A 19,340-nucleotide genomic window follows, 5' to 3' on the forward strand; every position below is an offset into this window, starting at 1 on the left:
TGAAGGTCCACCTATGAATAGATGTCTCAAAGGCCCCTTGGAAATCTGACAAGCTGCTGGGTGCACCAGTGAGCTGTTTCCCATTGATGTATGTGCGTGAAGGGAAAAGAAGGCATCAAACATAACTGCTTCAGAGGCCTCCTCTGGGGGACTGTGCAGGCTGTGAAGGCTCAGAGCTGTGGGTGCTGGGTCTACACGGAAGACTCTCAGACCAAGAGGCAAGGGCAGTCAGGTCAGGATGAGCAGATGCAAGCTGATAGGTTCAGGCACTATCCTAGCACACAAGGAGAGTGTCTCTTAGACTGATATTGGGTCTAGTCCAACTCCAGACTCTTTCAGACGATTCCTCTGCAATGTTAAATGTGTCCGTATCCAACAACTCCAGTGGATTGATTGCAATGGCTTTGAATGAGATCTTCCTTCTCTCTTTCCCAAAATATATAATAATACATAAAATACACAGTAACATTTCCTTCTTCTCAAGGTTTGGCTGGCTTGCTTATTTAGATTATAAATTCTTTAGGGCAAAAGCTGTCTCTTACACTATGTGTGTACATTACCAGAAACAGGCATGCAGCAAATGAAACAGGCAGATGGTTCTGGAATAGTTCTGTTGGAGCAGCTGGCTGGTTTTCTGGATCAGCATCACATACAAATGGTAAATTCACCCGTGAAAACTCCCGTTAAAGGAACATTACTAGGTCTGTTGCTGTCTTAATGACAGTCATCTGTGGCCTGGGGCAGGTCTCCACCATAAAAACACCAGCAGTAAAAGTGGCTGAGTGGAGGAATAAATATTTGCCATTAAAATATTCCTTCATTTTGAACCCCCAGAGAGACCATTTACTGGGACTTGCTCTTGAGGACTTTGGGGAATTCAAATAATAAGAAGACCCTAGGGAGAGAAATGGGAGCTGGGGCTTGTTAAGATTTTTTGGTTCCTTGACTTCTTGAGGTATTCACAAATTGCCTACAAACAAGCAAAAACTTACAGGAAAGGGGTTTCACCATGCCAGCTCCACATGGCTGTGGAATTATATTGTTTTTCCAGGCTGCTTTTCCAAAATCCCTGCAGGAAGTTGACTCAGGGCTTGACTCCTGCCTCAGATGCACACACAGCAATAGCAGAAATCCTAACTTCAGCCAGGTAAGAAGCCTTTATGGATATCCACCTTTACTGATGAGATCACAGGTTGAGACAGACAAACTTGCTTAGTAGCAGAGAGCCAAACTTGAAACATCCCTGGTCCATTTCCTTCCTCATGCGTCTTCACAGTTCCTTACCCCAGTCTTGCCCTGTTACACTTCCTCTCCAGTTAATCTAATATGCACAAACTCAAGTCCTGTCTTTGGGGATGGTTCACTACTTTACTCCATCATCCCAGGTTTGTAAACTGTAATCTCAGGCACCACCACTGGCCACCTTCTGACCCTTTCCTCTTTGTTGCCACCATCCCCTTCTTTTGCATACACACCAGGTACCTTGTCCTCAGGTCAACAGTTCTAGACATGCAGGCAGGTAGAAGAGGATCTCCTTCAAATTCCTTCTCTAAACCTCATCTTTTCTTTGACTCTTACAGAAGGCAGATCAACACCGTTCCTCTGAGGCAGGTGGCATTTAAAATCTGTGCTTATACAGCTCATCACAGAGTGCCATTCTGCCCTATCAGTGGATCTCCCAGGCATTTCCACTATGCTGATAAATAATAAATAAGACTTCAGTGTGCTGACATTAGCAAAGAACTCATCTAGGCAAGTGCAATGATAGTTTATATTGGTAGCTTCATAAAAGATAGCAAGGAAGATTTTCAAGGAAGATAGATACCTTCAAAAAGCACTCCAAATGAGACAACAGGGACAACCTCAGCTACCTCCCAAATCCCCAAATCCAGCTGCATTTGACCTTAGTGGCTAATACTCTAATATTTTACCAGGATAAATACTTTATGCAGAGTTCAAGAAACCTTATGGAACTGCCGCACTCTCTGAGCCTTTGAATTACAATGACCTCCTGAACTAACCATCCACAGTGTAACAGTCTATATATTCCATTCAGCAAACTGAGCATGAATGATATAAGACACTACCAAGACAACTGTCCACCATGACAATACAGCAGTTTAGTCATTTTCTCTCTGGTTTTGTGATCGTAAATCAGCTGTGATCCTGCAGTTGATGGTGGTTATGGAATTATGGGACATACTCAAATTCTAATCCAGAATATTTAGTTCAGAAGCCCTTGCATGAAGGAATGCGACCCAAATGGAGCTATCAAGAAAAGCTGTCATCCAAATATTATTTTTATAGCGAACACTGAAAGAAAGGTCACATTGTTATTTTCTTACACTATGGAACAGTTTCTATTATTGCAGATTCCAAAAGCCTGGAATCGCTGTTATTTATGATCTAAGTCAGATTTAAGTCCTGCTTTGTACCAATTACCACAAGCTACTCTAGGATTCCTCTCTTCATTGCACAAATATTTGCAAAATAATTCCTTCACACTTGAAAACAGAGAGGTGGCCACACCAAAATGTGCTCTTCGTTTCTTCTGTAGTGCTAAACACAAAGGTCTAGGAAAACATTGGTTTGATATGAGTCATCCAAAGAAGCCACATTTTCTTTGTGGAATTTCGGAGGCCGAATGAGAGGTGTAAGTTATTGCTCAGCAGTGAACGATAACAAGAGTTTTTATACCTGCACTTTCAAAAGAGCCATTAGATCTTTTGTTCCCGATGCTTCTTCCTCCCATAGCACTTTATAGCCATCTGACAATACAACATACCTTTTTTATTCAATTCGTATTGTGCCCATGCTTTAAAAAAACACATCTAGAAAGCCACATCCTGCTGCTTAGTATGCTGCTCTAAGTCCAATTAAGCTCTCCTGAAAATACATGGAATTACCTTAGTTTTACACCAGGGAAAATGAGAGGATAACCTGTCACAGCATCTCTGCCAAGCTGCCAGGTTAGTTGAATTACTATCTGTATTCCTCGCATGTATTTCAGGTAAGCACTGATTTGCTGGGCATTTGAAGGAAGAGGCCTGCAAGGTGAGGTCCCTTCAGCACTTGAAGCAGTGGTGGCACACCCCTTGGTGCAGTACTGTGACCTTTCTCCAGTCCAAATCCATGCTGTTTCCTGGGATCATGGAGCACCTGAAAGGTTGTTTGCCTTATGCTGCAAAAGGCAAAGCCTTCCTGTGGGAGAGCAAGAGGCATGTATGGGACACTAATGCTTGGAGCAGGTACTGGAGAAGGGAACATTCAGGATTCATAGGAAGGGAGACTGATTGGATTTAAAGGGAACCTGTTAAGACCTGGTGAAGAAAATGATTTAAGGCTTTCTCCAGTTAAGGCAAATAAGGGCAAAAAATGGCTTTAAATTGAAGGAGAGTAGATTTAGATTAATCTTCAGGTTTTCTTCCCTGTGAGGGTGCTGAGACGCTGGCACAGGGTGCCCAGAGAAGCTGTGGCTGCCCCATCCCTGGCAGTGTTCAAGGCCAGGTTGGATGGGGCTTGGAGCAAGCTTATCTAGTGAAAGGTGTCCCTGCCCATGGCAGGGGGTTGGAACTGGATGAGCCTTAAGGTCCCTTCCACCCCAAACCATTCTGTGATTCTATGACCCTATGATCCCATCCACAAAGCAATTATAAAGGAACAAGGACTTGAGCACTGCACAAGGAAACACTGTTGTGGATTGTAACTATACAGAGAACACTGATGCTTCCAGAGCCTTAAAAATAAGGACCACCAGTTGCTCTGGTAAAGTGGGGGCTGAAGCTCTCATGATCCTTTGCGTTATCCTTGCCCCCAAAGCCAAGACTAAATACAGCACGTGCTCCCATGCAGCAGATAGAGTGGCCTTGCTTCATTAGGGTTGCTGTTCTCATGAGCTCAGCCTTCTTTCCTCCCTCCCTGGAGTGAATGAAGTTGAATAAGAAAATCTGGAGAAAAAGTCAGCTTGAAATCTTTGAGTTTAATTTGGCTTTAGGTCAAAACCAGAAAGGGATGAATAATATTTTATTTAGCCGATACAGCTTTTTAGTTTCTTTTTCTTTTCTTTTTAATTGTTTTTTTACTTCTTCACAGCAGACTAATGGGTCCTATTGAAAAAGTCTCATTGCTGATCAAAACTTTGAAAACACATGTGGAATTTTTTTATACTAGTTAAAAATGACAAATTTCTTGTTGTTGTTCAAAACCCTTAAATCTTGCTTCAGAAGCATCCTTATCTGGACTACATTTCTTCTCAAGGGGAAAGGTAGACTTTAAACGTCTGCCCAAGTCCAGCTACAGATTTTCTTCCATACCAATCCAGGTTCCGTATAAATATTGCAAACCTGAATAAACCTGTGTGGAATTTGGAGTTTCTGATTATTCCCAAAACAAAAAAGTGTTGCACTTCTGAGAGTTTTTCATGATTATGCATCTGTTGCACTCTGAGGGACAATGGAAAGGTGACTCCCACAACAATGGAGAATAACACAAATATGCAAACAAACCCTTTATTCGGATCAATCTTTCAGGAAACCAAGATGATTTCCATCATTTTTATGACTCTCCCCTGGAGGGAAAAGACATCTAATTACCAAATCCCACTACAAGTTTGCTCCGATTTGACACAAAGTGAATGTGACAAGCAGAGGAATTATAAGCTCTACATTTCCAGTTAGCCAGCTTGGGCTGATAAAGCCAAATTCAAATGGTTTTGGGGGATCTTTAGAGTGAAAATATAGAGCGTGAGCTGGTTCAGGTAAAAATGTGAATTTATAACATTCCAGTCAGTGTTATCTAATGGCAATGTCACAGCAGCCCTATATGAATGTGCACTCACAGTTCCAGTAACAAAGCCTTCCAGCCAATTTGAGAGGGTCCTTACATGTGAAAATGACAATGCTCTGAGGATGAGCTGAATTACACAAAGTAGAATCAAACCTTGCTTCATCATGAAGAAATAGGGCATGAGTAAAATAAATATTAAGCATGGAGTTAATTAGTAAATGCTGGTAATTAATCATACATTACTGTTAATGATGTGTAGGAATCCTTAGAGGTAAGAGATGAACCCGCAGGAAAGAAAACTCTGTAGCCTGAACGAGGTGATGTCCCCATTGCTAAAATCAGTGGGTGTTGACCTGTGAGGTTGCTTTGACTTTTGTTGTCTTTGTTGGAAAATAAGACTAGCAGTGCCTCCTCCCACTCTGATTTAGCAGTTAGACTGGATTTATGGGGCAAGCAGGCGCTGACCAAGCGGTTGATGGGCTGTTGACACTGTGCAGGCAGATGCTAAAGGAGTCCATAAATACTACCAGGTGAACAAGTAAGTTCGAGCCTTTCCAAAACTCTGCCATTGATGGATCAATTGCATTTCTAAGCATTGTTCCAGCAGCTGCAGAATACTGCTCTGAGAGAGAACTACCTCATTTTCTAAACTTCAGCAGAACTTTGAAACAACCTCTTGGGATATCTGCAAAATTGAGTTATCCCTTCTAGATCACAGAAAAAAACCCAGCAATTTTTTGCTGCAAAAGCTCCATAATCTGTGTCTACAAAGCTTCTACGCTTGTCAGCTGTGCTGTGGGTCAGGTAGCCGTGTCCTGCAGACACAACTGTGGAAAGTGGTTAGATGACAGGGAACTTTGGAAAACTACTTGCAAAAGTCAGTGACAATAGGCAAAACTCCTTCCTTGGCGAAATATCTAAAGTTTCACACTCTGCAAAGTTCATTTAGAACATGTTTCCTATGCCAAAAGACTGTGCAGGTGAGAGATCTCACTACACTCATGATAAACCTTGCATGTACTGCCACGGCCAAGTACCATCTTGTTGGCTTGACTCCCTAAGCAGCTACCCAAAAGGACACAGAGCAAGGAGTTAACACTGCCTGAAGTGGAATTGCTCTTGGTGCTTTTATTCCTTTCCAGAATGTGACCTTGCATATTTTTTTTCAGACAAATAGTAGTGTTTGCAGAAGTCCTGCCTGTCTCCCCTGTGCTGACAGATTGCTGGAAGCTTCATCATGGCTGAATGAAGGAACTGCTAAAATTCATCTGCCTGCCAGTCTATTAAGAGTACAGGGAAATGTGCCTAAGAAGAAAGCACAGAGTAGCCTAAGAGGCAAGCCTAAGAAAGAGAGGAACAGCCAGCAGAGACCTCCTGTAAAACAGCAAAGCTGTGCTTGCTTCCTGCCAATGCTTATTCTCCAACATCTTCCAACCAAGCAACATCTCCCCACCCAAAGCTGCCCGTAGGTTTCACCTGGCACCTCTTGCTAAGGGATTTTCTGCTGGGTAAATTCATGGTTAGTGGGAATTTAAGAGAGATAAAAGGAGGAAGGTGTCCATGCACACAACTATATCTACCCTTAAGAAACATCAGACTGTTCATCCAGTTTGGTGAAGAAACTCCAGTTCTGAATGATTCATTCACAATGCTGCTTCTCTGGAACTTCATGGAAGACTCAGGATTTCACTGTTAGTAGGTTCTTAGGGCTATTTTTCACATCCACAGAAGTTTTCCACACCTATATTGCCACTCTACACCTTCAAATGTGCTGAGCTCAAGTCCCACCAAAACTCCTCAGAGTGCCTTAAATGTCCCACGGTCAAATACATCTTACTTGGTTTGCACCTGGTTTACAGTCTCTGTGGTAGAGTGAGGCTGCAAACTCAAACTTCAATTGGCAGGTCTGAACTTGGGGTCCTGATGCACAGTGATTTTGTCAGAGCCCAACTGAGCTATAATGACTGATTTTGTCAGAGCACTGTTCCATGATAACACAGTGGGAGCTGGCCATGTGGTATATAATTGCAGACATATCTGTGGCAACCTTCACCTTCATATCTAGGCACATATTTTATCCACAGAATATTCCCAGAAGTGTGATGGGTGTTTATAAAGCTCACAGATAAGTCCTAGTTTTTCTCTGCCAAACAGATAACGAATGTGCAAACAGTATTTTTGTCACGTCAGTCAAAAGATATCTAAAAGCAGAATTTCCTAACCCTGCCGCCCTGAAGAAAATGATGGCGCATAAACTAATGCTGTAAAATACATCACCTCAGATAATATAGGAATTAATTAAAATTTTGCCATTCAAAAGAACCTAAATTCTTCTAAGCTGGAATACTTAGATCGGGATCCAAAATAAGCTTGTATCTTCCCTACTATCTCACCTTTCTGACAAGTATCTACATAGTATATATAGTAATGACATACTCCATTGGAGGCAGAAAAAAGTGTTATGAACTTGTCTTTCTTGAACTATGTATAAACGTGCATCCATCGTATACCTGAATAGGTGCCAAACGTGCCATCACCAGCTCCATAGAAATATGTGCTGAGATGACCATTATCTGCCAGCCATACACCCTGGAGGAATGAGGCCCGGCTGCAAAAGCCATTTGACTACTCAGACCAGAATGATTTTCTGACAGATAAGAGGGAATTTGCCTTACCTGTCTGTGCTGCTGAGAGACTGGATACTGCAAACCTGAGATTTGCTGGCTTTGCTGCATTTTCTGAAGCATCATTTTTTGCTGCAGTGCCAGGGGTACGTTAGGTGGCCTTTGAAGTGACTGGTTCGAGAGAGGTTGAGCAGGTTGCTGCTGTGGCTGTTGTTGCTGCTGTTGCTGTGGCTGTTGCACGGGGGCTGAACCCTGTGCCTGCTGCGTGTAGTGCAGAAGGGCAGGCTTGTTTTGGGAACCCAAAACCGAAGGCATCTGCTGGTTTGTTTGCTCTGAGTTAAAGTGAAACAAAGGCTTTGTGTTGCCATGATGCTGCTCTAGTGGTGGCTGAGCGCTGTTAATAAAGTTCCTGTTGAGGTCCTGAGGCTTCTGTTGCATGATTATGTCCATGGGATTGCTCTGGGGAGTGGTTGGTTTATAAACATAGTTGTTCATCCCTTTTGACTGGTTTCCATTCACTGGTACCCCAAGCATCGCTGAGCTTTGTGGGCTGAACTGCTGCTGGCGAAAAGAAGGACTGGGGATTTTCTCTTGCATGAAGGGTCCAGGGGAAGGTCCTGATGGAGACAGAGTGGACCAGTTGGCTGTCTGGTTCTGCTGCTGCTGTTGCTGCTGAATCAAGGCATGTTGCTGCCGGTTGGCTGCAATCTGTTTGAGCTGCTGTGCATGAGAGACCTCCTGCCAGTTAGGCAGGGGACGACTGGATGCAGAAGAAACCTGCGATACCTGTGTTTGACTCTGAGGCACCGAAGGGATGGGTGAAGAGGTGGACATGGCAGTGGTGGCCATAGTGAAGGCTGGACCTGTAGAAGAAGGCCTCATCTGTGGGGAGCCCACAGGAGCCTGATTCATGCCTGGTGCATATTCACTTTTTATCACCATCTTATCCATCTGCAGAGATCTCACAGGGCCCCTCTGGTTCTGCTGCCCAAGGTCAATGTTGAATGGCTCATCTTGTTTTATGGTGGCATTTATCATATTCTCTAGCTCAAGATCACTCATTGGTGGCACTGAGATGTTATTCAGTTCATTAAATAGCTCCTGAAGCTCCAGATCCATCATTTGTTCCCACGAGTCTTCCCCATATCTGTTAGGGAACATGTTCTCATGGGATGTCTGTCCATCCAAGTGTTTGCTGCAGGACATCGTTTCTCCTGGTTCTTTCTTTACCTCTTTCAAAGTCATATTAAACATACCATTCCCACTCACATGTGTATTGTTTGCTAGGTTGTTAGCCTTTCTTTGTGATCCTTGCCCCACAGACATAGTTCCTGACATTGACTGGCTTTGGCAATTGTTAACATGTTGTCCACCTTGTCCCACTGAGACATTGTCACCCACTCTTATCCTTTTAATGTCAAGGAAGGAGCTCTCTGAAACACCATTGGGCCTCTTGTTGTTGACAGGTGACAGATTTACCACCAACTTTCTCTTCAAGGAGCCTTGGAGCTGAAAGAAGCAGAGAAAATAAAATCATTAGATGACACTGAAGAAACAATCTGTAGTCTGTTTGCTAGAAGACAACAGGAAAGTAAGCACTGCATAGTACACAAAGCTATTCTGGGCTTTCTCAGTCAATGAAACTATGCAGAGCTGTAGGAAAATATGTTGTGAGACATGTCCCTGCCACCACCACCCCGGCCTTGTAGACACCAGCATTTTTCGAGCACTTCTGCCTCCTGTTGATCATAGACCCTGTCTCCCCCATGGGAGTGCATGTAGGGAGATGGGCAGAGCTGTAGCTTGCAGAGCCTAGGGCATATCTGCCCTAGATTTGCTCCTGTGTAACTGTGTCAGATAGATCTAAAGTATTTTTAGATAGCAGAGATTAATGCACTCATGAAATCCGCACTTGTGCCTATCCAGTGTTGCAGAATTACACTCTGATGATCCAAAAGACCAGTTTGGACTGCTGTTGAGTCCGAAGGTCCTAGGACGCATTTTAATGGCACACACAAGATCCAGGCATCCTCATCTCACATAGCTCTATATTGGCCAGAGATGTATATAATTAAAGATGCTAGATGTCAGCATGTTGAAAACTGAAAATGAAGCCACTGGAACCATATCAGGCTATGTCAGCCAAGGGTCTGGCCCATGATATACTGCTGGATTATTTTTCAGAGACGTATATTAATACATTAAGCCCTAATTGTTTATGTCCTGAAACATCTGCTATAAACCACACAGTCCATGCAACACTGCTCTGAGAACTGTAACTCTATTTCCTTTTCCTTAAGCACTTAGAGCATTACTTTCATCTGCTCATAGTCCCTATGCACCAACTGAAGGAAAAGAGGTTCGTGGCTCAGGTCGACCTGATCCACACTGATCTGCCATGGTCAAACACACAAATTCACATTCCCCACACACATAATGAAGATGTAGTCCCATGAGCTGAACAGTTTGGTGCATATGCCCTCATGCAAGACGTAGGCACAAGTGGAGATGCTCTGAACATGGCTCACAAAAGAATAGATTGCTTTTAAGCAAACACAGCAGTCACATCTTTATCCACAGCACATTAGAGGTGTGTGCAGCAAGCAGGGAACACACACGCAGCCCTCGCTCAGTCACTACACACACCATCGCTGTTTCAGCCATGAGCAATGTCAAGGAACTGCAGGGAAACACAGCTCATCTCCTGCCTTTGTGCACCCAGACAGGAGCGCACCAGCCTCAGAGGCAGCAGGACACGACATCTGACATCACCTGTGTGCCAGTGAGAAAATGGCACCAGTGCAAACTGCAACCCCTTGGGAGGTGGTTGGTGATGGGCAGAGGGAAAGCTGAGAACTTTCCAGTCAAGTGAGCAAGGATGACTTATGAGATCTTCCATCACATTATCTGTATCATGCTGTTTTGTGCACAGAAGTTCACGGGTACCTCATACACTGCTGTGCCCTCTGCTGCCCTCAACTTCAGGCTTATCTTTCTGGGCTCTTCCCAGAAAACTCCAAGTGTGAATACTTTTATTTTGGTGTGAATACCAGTGAGTTGCTTGCAAAGAGCTTAACTGATAAATACATATTTCCTCCATACCCATTTATCCTTCCATTGCATTGGTAGGACAGTGAGTTTAGCCCTTAAAAATAAAGCTTGTAATTTCTCTCTCCAACACTGAAAATCTCACATCTGAAGTTTCCAGCATAGCTTTTGAATCACAGATTGATGTTTTCAGTTCATAAGGACAGACATGTTGGTGCCTAGTTGTACAAGTCCACAGACCTTGTGCCTTCAAGAGCAACTAATCATCATTAGGTGTGCCCCCAGGGGAAGAGATTCGGGTGGTCACTTGCAAAGAGCATGGACTGTCTTTGGTTATCGTGTTCCTTCTGATGCATGAGTCACTGTACTTTCCTTTGCAAAAAACCCCCACAGAAGCTGCACTTCCTTTTACCATCATCTTTGCTGCCAGTGTTTATTAGAAATCATTCTCATGCCCCAAATTCATCTTCCTGGGAAATGGGAAGTCCCCAGGTCATCAGAATACATGACTTGGCAGCGCATTTTGCTTTCAGATGTGTTGCTGACAGGAAGACTGAACAGGTAATGAATAATGTATCCTCTGCATGCATACATACATGCTTTATGTGGTTAATAACCATTTCTGAGTTAATTTTGCTTTTGTTTGACATTTTGAAGCAGAGGGAACTGTTTAAAATGTTTTCATGTTTTCAGAGCACCTGCACCAGGCTTTCTGATACAATCACAAATGTGGGTATTACACTGTGCCATGCTTAGTAGCTGCTTTTCATCTTCAGCTGAACTAGCTGCTAGCAGATATGAGCTGTGAAGTGGTTTGCCTGCTGACATGCACAAGTCAGCAGCAGAGCCAGAGAGAGCACCACCATCTCCAGACACATCCCTCAACTCGACATGGGCTCGAGGACTCCTGGTTTCATGACATCTGTTCTGCTACTGTGCCACCAGATAGGGCACAATGCATTGCTAAAGAAGTACCAAGTGCTGGCTTATCACACCTCCCCAAAACCTTGCAAACTGCCCGCTGAATGCTGACACCTTGGTCAGTAGATGTTCCCAATTTAACGCAGAAATAAGGTTGCAAAGGTGAAAGGGACTCTCAGAGGACTTCACTGAGTCTGCTGGAGAGGTTCTGCTTTTACATTCCCCACCAGGTTGGGATGTGGAGGGCAAGGCCATGGGAAGGATGTGAGCAGCCCGCAGGGATGAAGCTCCCTCTCCCCCCTCATACTGAGCTGTTACCAGTTATGCAATATTTAAGACCAGGCTGGATGTGGTTCTCGGCAATCTGATCTAGATGGAGATATCTCTGCTCATTGCATGGGGGTTGGACTAGACAAGCTTTGAAGGTCCCTTCCAACCCAAACTATTCTATGATTGTATGTGTTTGTTCAGCAAGATGAGCAGTGTCCATCACAAGTCCCTCTGCCTTGCTTTTTCATCTGTTTTCAGAAGGGAAGGGAGCAAGGTTCGATTACTCAAATCTCTGCAGTTTTCTAGCAATCACTTTTTTCAACTCCTGATTGCAAGTCAGTACTCAAGCCCTTTTCCCCCAAGCAAAGCACAGGCTCTTCAGAGGGTAAAAACAGACCTTGCCAGATTTCAAGCTCCATCTCTTCCAATTTGCAAGCCAGGATTGATTTGTGTCAGTAAACATAAAACCAAAGTTCCTCTAACACAGAGGCACATTCCTCAGATCAAACAGGCTGGTGATTACACATCTCAAACTGCTTGAACTGCGTAATACTGAAAGGCTCTGTGATGGGAAATGAGTGACATGACAGCAAGCAGGAGAGGAGGAAGCTCTCCATGCAAAGCTCCATCCCACAGGTAGGTGGGCAACACTGCATGAACCATCAAAGAGCACACGAGTTTCCTGGCAGCCTGTGTTATTGTAAGACCTGATGAGCCTGATGCTGAGCAGGACGTTAACAGCAGAGGGCAAAACTCTAGAGATGACTTGGTCTGAACAACCCAGTGTGCACCACGTCCTGTGCAGAGGGGCAATTAGTTTCTATTTAAAACTTATTCCGAGTCTTTAAAGGGATTTGAGATTTGCAGCTTCTTTAATGCTCCCTGACACCAGGCCGAATCAGCAGGAGTTCCACTGAGCTAATAAATGGGGCTCACTGAAATCTGGTATCAAATAATTCCTCTTACAAACAAAAAACAAACGCCAAGCAAAGCATCTTTCTTTTGGTTGTCATTTCTTACTAAATGTAAAATTAGTGGATTTTGCTGAATATTGATTTTTTTTTCTGGCTCAAAAGTTTTTTTCAGAAGAAACAAAAACTTCTTTGGTGCAAAAGCAATTTCTCAGTGAGAAATGTTACAGATTGTTTTCTCCAAAATATCCGTATTTAACAGTATTTTCATTACATCTTTGATCCAGTTCTGACATTACCCATTGCCTTGTATTCCTTTCCACAGGGACTGTACATTACGGCCAAGTAAAGAATTTGGCTGTGGCAGCAGGAAATGATAAGGACTTTCTGGCTTCACTTTCACTGAAAGTCTTATTTTTTGTGTGCTTCACGCAGCCTCTTCACTTGGACTTCCTTTTGAATTTGCTTTTTACTTCATTTAATGATGTGTAGTAGGAGCAGAGTGGTTGACGTAAGTCGTAGGTTAAGCATGCAGCAGGCTTGATTTTCACAGCTCATGGGACAAGCAAAAGACAGCCTGTCCCTCTGACTTCCCAAGTACCTCCATAGTGCCTGCAGATCCAAAAATACTCATTTCCCAGTGCAAGCCATTGTACAAGCAGCACCATCTGACTGTCATCTCAGCATGTTTATAGCCAGACACTTAAGACTGGACCAAAACACCAAAATGCTCCAAGTAAACAACATAGAAAACATCAGAGTGTGATAGTTTTAAGTCTCCACTAATCCTTATTAGCTGAAGATACAAAAGGAAAATCTACCACCTTTGTTCTCCCATCTCTGTTATTTTCCTACTAAGGTTTGCAGCTTTCTTAGCTTGTGTGGTGGAACAACAGCAACAAAACTCACAATGTGCTGTTAACTTAAACTCCAAGCGATGATCACACTTTGTGAAGCAAGCAGCACGGCAGCGTTAGCAGCTCATGTGGAGTAATATTTCTGATGTTAAAAAAGCAGCTTTGGATTTTATGCTTTTAATATAGAAGCAGCAGACAAATCCACTTTAAAAGGTCCCTTTTGCACTTCCTAGACTTTCTCACAGTATGTGCTGACTGCATCTATAGCTGCACTGTAAATACAATCCTTCATGTATCTGGGGAGGGGAAGGAGTAAAGGAATTACATGAAAAATACAGAAAATATTCAAACAATGAAAGTGGCCAAAAAAAGAGAAAGAATTCATTCCAAAGGAGGAAACTTGCTGAACATTACTTCTATTTATGCTGTGAAAGCACCTTTGCATCCCAGGGCTGGAACCAGCGAGCCACCCCTGGGACTTAGGGCCTGATCCTGAATGACAGCAGCTCTCATTGCTGAAATAGTGGTACACAGTGTTTGCTGCCAGCCTGGGTCCAGAGCTGAGAATCAGAGAATCATTTAGGTTGGAAAAGACCTTTAAGTTCATCAAGTCCAACCTTTAACCTAACACAGCCAAACCCACCACTAAACCATGTCCCTAAGCACTGCACCTACTCATCTTTTAAATACCTTCAGGGATGGTAACTCACCCACTTCCCTTGGGAGCCTGTTCCAATGCTTGACAACCCTTTCAGTGAAGAACTTTTTCCTAATATCCAATCTAAACCTCTTCAGGCAGGAACTGGAGTTTATCAGTACCAAGCCTCCCTCTTGCAGACATCATCCCAGCGTGCAGGAGGATGAAGCACCCCCTCATTTTCCTACCCCTTTGGACTCACACCACAGTCGGTTTTGGAGCCACCAAGTCACTTGGGGCTGACACAAGGACAAGGAGGAGCCACTGCCTTGAGCTGCCACCTCCAGGGCCATAACAGATCCTAATGCCATGATCACACATGCATTCTTGTGGCCCACTTCTGACTACAGACACGCTCTTTTGGAACAGGCAGAAGGACTCCCGTTACTGCTGTTTCTATATATCTCCTGAAATCTGGTGCCTCTGGCTTTTCCTACTCTTGCCCACACCCAGGTTCACCTTGATGCCTCTCCTGAAGATCTCAGTAGCATCTCCTCTTCTGAGCACCTCTCCCCAGCCCCTCTGCTCTGCACTTTCTCTGCACAGTAAAGGGTATTCGTTTTTAATCTTTTATCATCATTTGCAACTTCTGCCTGACATGTCTGAGAACGTGAGCATGACAGTTGTCTTCAGAGAGACTTTTGCACTCCAAGCTTAGAAAGTCCAATCTGCTGGATGATGCTGATTTGGGAAATGGCATTAATTCTTCATGCAGGACTGAGTGACAGAGCGGAGGCCTTGGGAACACAGCACAGCTGGTATGTCCTCCCAGCACAGCACCATGGCTGGGTCAAGGTGATCCTACTATGGTTGCAAAGAGCCATGAAAGAGTAGTAGATGCTGTTTCACACTCCAGGTTCTTCCTGCTCTGTGTCTGCAGGAAGGGGACTAACCTCTTGCTCTGAGCAGCAAGGGGAAGATGCAGGTGCCTTCAACCCCACACTGTCAGTAAGCCTGAGACAGCACCCCCCACCTTGGCCTCACTCCTCTCCCATTTGGCTAATCAGTTCCTCAGACCACTCCAATCACAAGGAACAGGGTTTGCTGCCATGAGATTCTTGTTCTACACATCCCAAACTTTCCCACCACCCATCCCTCTCTTTCTGATTATAAGCTCTTTGGGAAGATACTCAGGCTCCTTGCACTGGGTCCTAGCTCTGCTCGATCCTTAAGCATAAGCACCACTGTCAAGAACAATGCTGACTGAGAGGTAACACAAGTATTTGTCCCTGTTTACTGTAGTAAGTGGCACTAAAACTGAATTCTTAGTAACAAATAAGAATGTTCCTTGGCTGACAAGTATCCACTTAATTCTCATTAGCTGTGAACAAGGCTGGAATAGTAATCAGTATGTTAGAAAGCTCACTATTCACCTTCATTTATGGAAAAATCACATATCTTGCCAACTGAACATACCAACCTAAAAATGCATCCGTATTATTCACAGTGTACTGCCTAGAAATATAACATCAGGGCTTTGGTCCAAGTTGCTGAAGCACAATGATTATACTTTTTATGCAGATTTTACATCTGATGGATTATAAAATATCATGTCTAGCCACAGTCTTTGAGAAGAATAGGAACAGAGAGAAACAATAGCACTTTAACTAGGTCAAGATTGCTAATCAGAACGTAGCAGTCGTTACTGTGTGCAAAACAAATAGGCATGAAAGAGCTGTATTTCTTCTCCTGCAAGCTGTGTATTTGTCTTCTGGAGAAGTCTTTTCTGTTGCTTTTGTTTCTTTCCTTTTTTAAGATCCTTTTCAACCATGAATAAATTAACCATCACTTTATGTGAAACCTACAGAAATTTATGTCAACGTTTATTACCATGAAATGTGGAACAAAGCATAATGCAACCTGAGCTTTGGGAAATGCGGCTGCTTAACTGATCCTATCCTGATGAGAAGGAAATATCAAATGCATTATAAATGTTGACAGGATGATCGGGCATGTAAAAGAGGTCATCCAACACCACCCTCCACATTGTTTACCAGTTTCATAAGTCAGCTTAAGGTATTAAAAACACATACTGTCTTGCACAGGAAGCTCCTAATCCTTGAAAATGTGGCTGCTGTTATTTGATTTGCCTTTTAGAGATCAATGGTACAGCAGATTTCATCTAAGGAAAGGCTGTTGAGAGCATTCTTGTCCTGGTTTATGCCCAGCATTGCTTCCAAACTGGTGTGCAAAGGCTTTGTAGGTTCATTAGAGCATATATCCATGCCCATACATAGGCTTTTACTACCTGTCTAAGCATCTTATCTATCTCCTATGCAATGCTTGGTATCAAAGGTTCAATCAGTGGAGGAAGGCAGCAGCCATCCACCCAGCTTTGGAAAACAAGGAAATATTTAGACTATTTCTCTCTTTCTGCAAATCAAAGCGTCACATAGGACACTCATGCCAACTGTTTGGCCTTGAGGTCTTCTGGAGGGTCTGTTACAGTTCACAGGAGATACACTTATCACTTGTCAATTGGACAGAAAAGATCTCTTCAGCACAATACCCAGTCATGCTTCCAGTATCAGACTGTCAGCCAGGACAAGGAGGGTCTGCTTCAGTAAGAACTGCCTTCCATCACTGGATCAACTAAGACTCTTAATGAGCAACTGGCAAAATGGTTTCTTGTTAGGAGGCAGGAGTCCTGATCCTCTGCCAAAAACTTCACTGCAGAAGGGATATTTAGGATCAAATCCAGGCCTGTGGTAAAAGAACATCTCTAACAAGGTTGCCGCGCTTGCCCGATGGCTGGGTTTGACCTGTGTTAGTATCTTCCCCCTGCCTCTCCCCATCATGCATGTTCACTCCATGAAGAAGGATATTAAGTAAAAGCAGTTCCTAACAGCCATTTTCAAAACCTTCCGTTTAAACATGCAGTGTCAGAACAGGGCAAGTGCACCCCACTAAGAGTTTGACCTATATGAGCAGAGCAGGCAAAATGAGAGGGATTTGGAGACAAGTAACAGCAACAATTTAAGAGCTCTGAAGATATTCCTTTGAAGAGAATGGACAATAGAACGGACAAATAAAAGAGAAAATCATGAAAGTTTATGTAATAAGACTCTAACAGAATAACTGCAGATCTGGAGGGTATTTAGCAAACTTGAACAGCAGCAAATTCAATCCCAATGAAATGATAAACTTTTTCTTCCAATGAGGATACAGCCTAAGGAACTACTGACAGATCCAGACCTCAGCAAGACCTAAAGAGGGATTGAGCATTTGTTTGGAGATGGGAAGATGCTGACTTACAGAAGGTGACAATAAAATATTTAGAAGGGGATATGAAATATTAAACATTGAGGTTCAAATCAGTTCATGGGGACTGCTACGGCTGTCAGTGGGCAGGGGGGGAAGACATCAGGGGGAGCAGAGGTGGCTTTTGCAGGCTTATCAAGGTGATCATGTATCTTCCCCTGATATATGTGTCCTTGCTCTTGATCAGATGCTGCAGGGTTTAGAAAGGACACGTGTCTGGCTGTGTTTCAAGCCTACTGTATTTCCAACACTTTAGAAGTCTGGAAGAGGACTGTAAAAATGGGAGTAATTTGAACAGCATCTAAATGCCTACTACTAATTGTACTCCAGAGCTTCAGTTTTAGCCTGGAAACACAGACAGAATGAGAGAACAAGAATGAATCATGGAAATCAGTCTGAGACAGGGGAAGATCATCAGAAGGTTTAGGGAGCCCTGAATTCCTTGTCTTGGACTAACACACGTCGTCGTGCAGGTGATTTTTCATTGTTTGGTCTTTCTTTGAGTACCATTTTGGTATTTTTATGCGAAGGTTGAAAGAATCCAAACCAAGGAAGATGACCAGAGAGGGTGAATGGAAAGGGTTGGAAACAAGCAACCACCCAGGAAGGAATGCTCCTGAAAGTCAGTGTGGTTAGAGGGAACCAGGAGCAGTCTGGGGTAAGAAAAAGGCATCTACAAGCTAAAAAACACCCAATCCAACCATTCAGGTACTGAAAAGCTTACGAGGTTATGTTTAAAAGGAATGTGAAAAATGACAAGAGGTGTTGAGAGGATGAATAAAAGATGTTTGAACAAGCAGACAAGTCAAATGCATGGAGAGATCTCCGAAGAAAGTGAAAATAAGTTTTCTGGCCTTCTTTTTCTCTCTGATCAACAAAGAGAATATTTGATAGTACAGAGCATCTAGCAAAAGCCTGGCTTTTGTAAAAAGACTTTGGTAAAAGGAGATTGCATGACAATAGGGTTCTTGTGTCCCAAGAGCTGGTGATTCTGCACCAAAAATGTAGCATTGAACAGTGCTACTGGTCACTGGATAGGTAGGAAGAGTATGTGAAGACCAAATCTGGTGCAGGGAAGGCATAAAAGAGGGAAGGAAAATGTGAGAGCCATGTCTTGGCTTGCCTGTGGGAGACAGGTTCGGTGTTAGTGCCTTCAACAACCCTCAGATGGACTGAGGAGACCCTCAAGGAGAGAGTGCCAAGATGGGACTTCCAGTGACGAGGTTTTGTACATTGCTGCACTTCAGCTCCTTTGTCCTGCCCCTCTGAGGCAAAGCCCTGCTGCTGAGCACAAACCGTAGCTGGTGGCTTGGAGCACAGATTGTCAGTACGATTCCCTGTTGCAGATGCTCACATCTCTCAGCCATCCAGTCTCCAAGAAGCCTTTGTACTGAATGCCTTTATCCTGACTACAGCTTTCTTCAAGGGGACTGTTCATCATAGACTCATCACTGAAGATGCTCCTGGGAGTTCTGGACAGGAGCCCATCCCCATCAGTGGTGGTGATAAACCACGAGGGGCTACCACAAACCTTTCAGGTATTTTTGGCCACTATGGTAAGTTTTCAGTGAATGGGACAGAAGTGGATTCATTACAAACCATGCTTCCTATATGTCATACTTCCTGTGTGCACTAATCGCTTGTTACATGTATTCATGTCAATAGAAAAAGCACTGGAAAATGAGCAGTTCTAGGCCCCTCAAAGACATTAGCCATTCTCAAAGTCCTGTTTTCCTCCACAACAGTCTTGATCCTGTTTCTAGAGCCAGTTGTGTTCACTGGCTTTGAAAATTCAAAATGAGAAAAATTCCCTATTTGGCAATGACTGAATAGAATAACATGTCCTTCCTGACACAACACATCATGATAAGGGGACATCTCCTGCAAGACTGGACACAGGCCCTACAGCCATCACAAGATGGGGAGAGTTCCTTAGATTTCCTTTAGGATCATAAATGACATAGCT

At 43.5% G+C, this 19,340-nt stretch overlaps 1 protein-coding gene across 1 annotated transcript in view; it reads right to left on the minus strand.

Annotated features, from left to right (window-relative positions):
* The window catches only part of MAML2 (mastermind like transcriptional coactivator 2), a 212,002-nt gene that overhangs the window by 58,488 nt on the left and 134,174 nt on the right, over window positions 1-19,340 (minus strand). Inside the window, exon 2 of the mRNA XM_034060133.1 lies at window positions 7,461-8,918. Within this exon, the coding sequence (XP_033916024.1) occupies window positions 7,461-8,918 (1,458 nt within the window). The remainder of the gene's footprint in view (window positions 1-7,460; window positions 8,919-19,340) is intronic.

This window comes from Melopsittacus undulatus, chromosome 2, assembly GCF_012275295.1.
Source record: "Melopsittacus undulatus isolate bMelUnd1 chromosome 2, bMelUnd1.mat.Z, whole genome shotgun sequence".
Taxonomy (NCBI): Eukaryota; Metazoa; Chordata; class Aves; order Psittaciformes; family Psittaculidae; genus Melopsittacus; species Melopsittacus undulatus.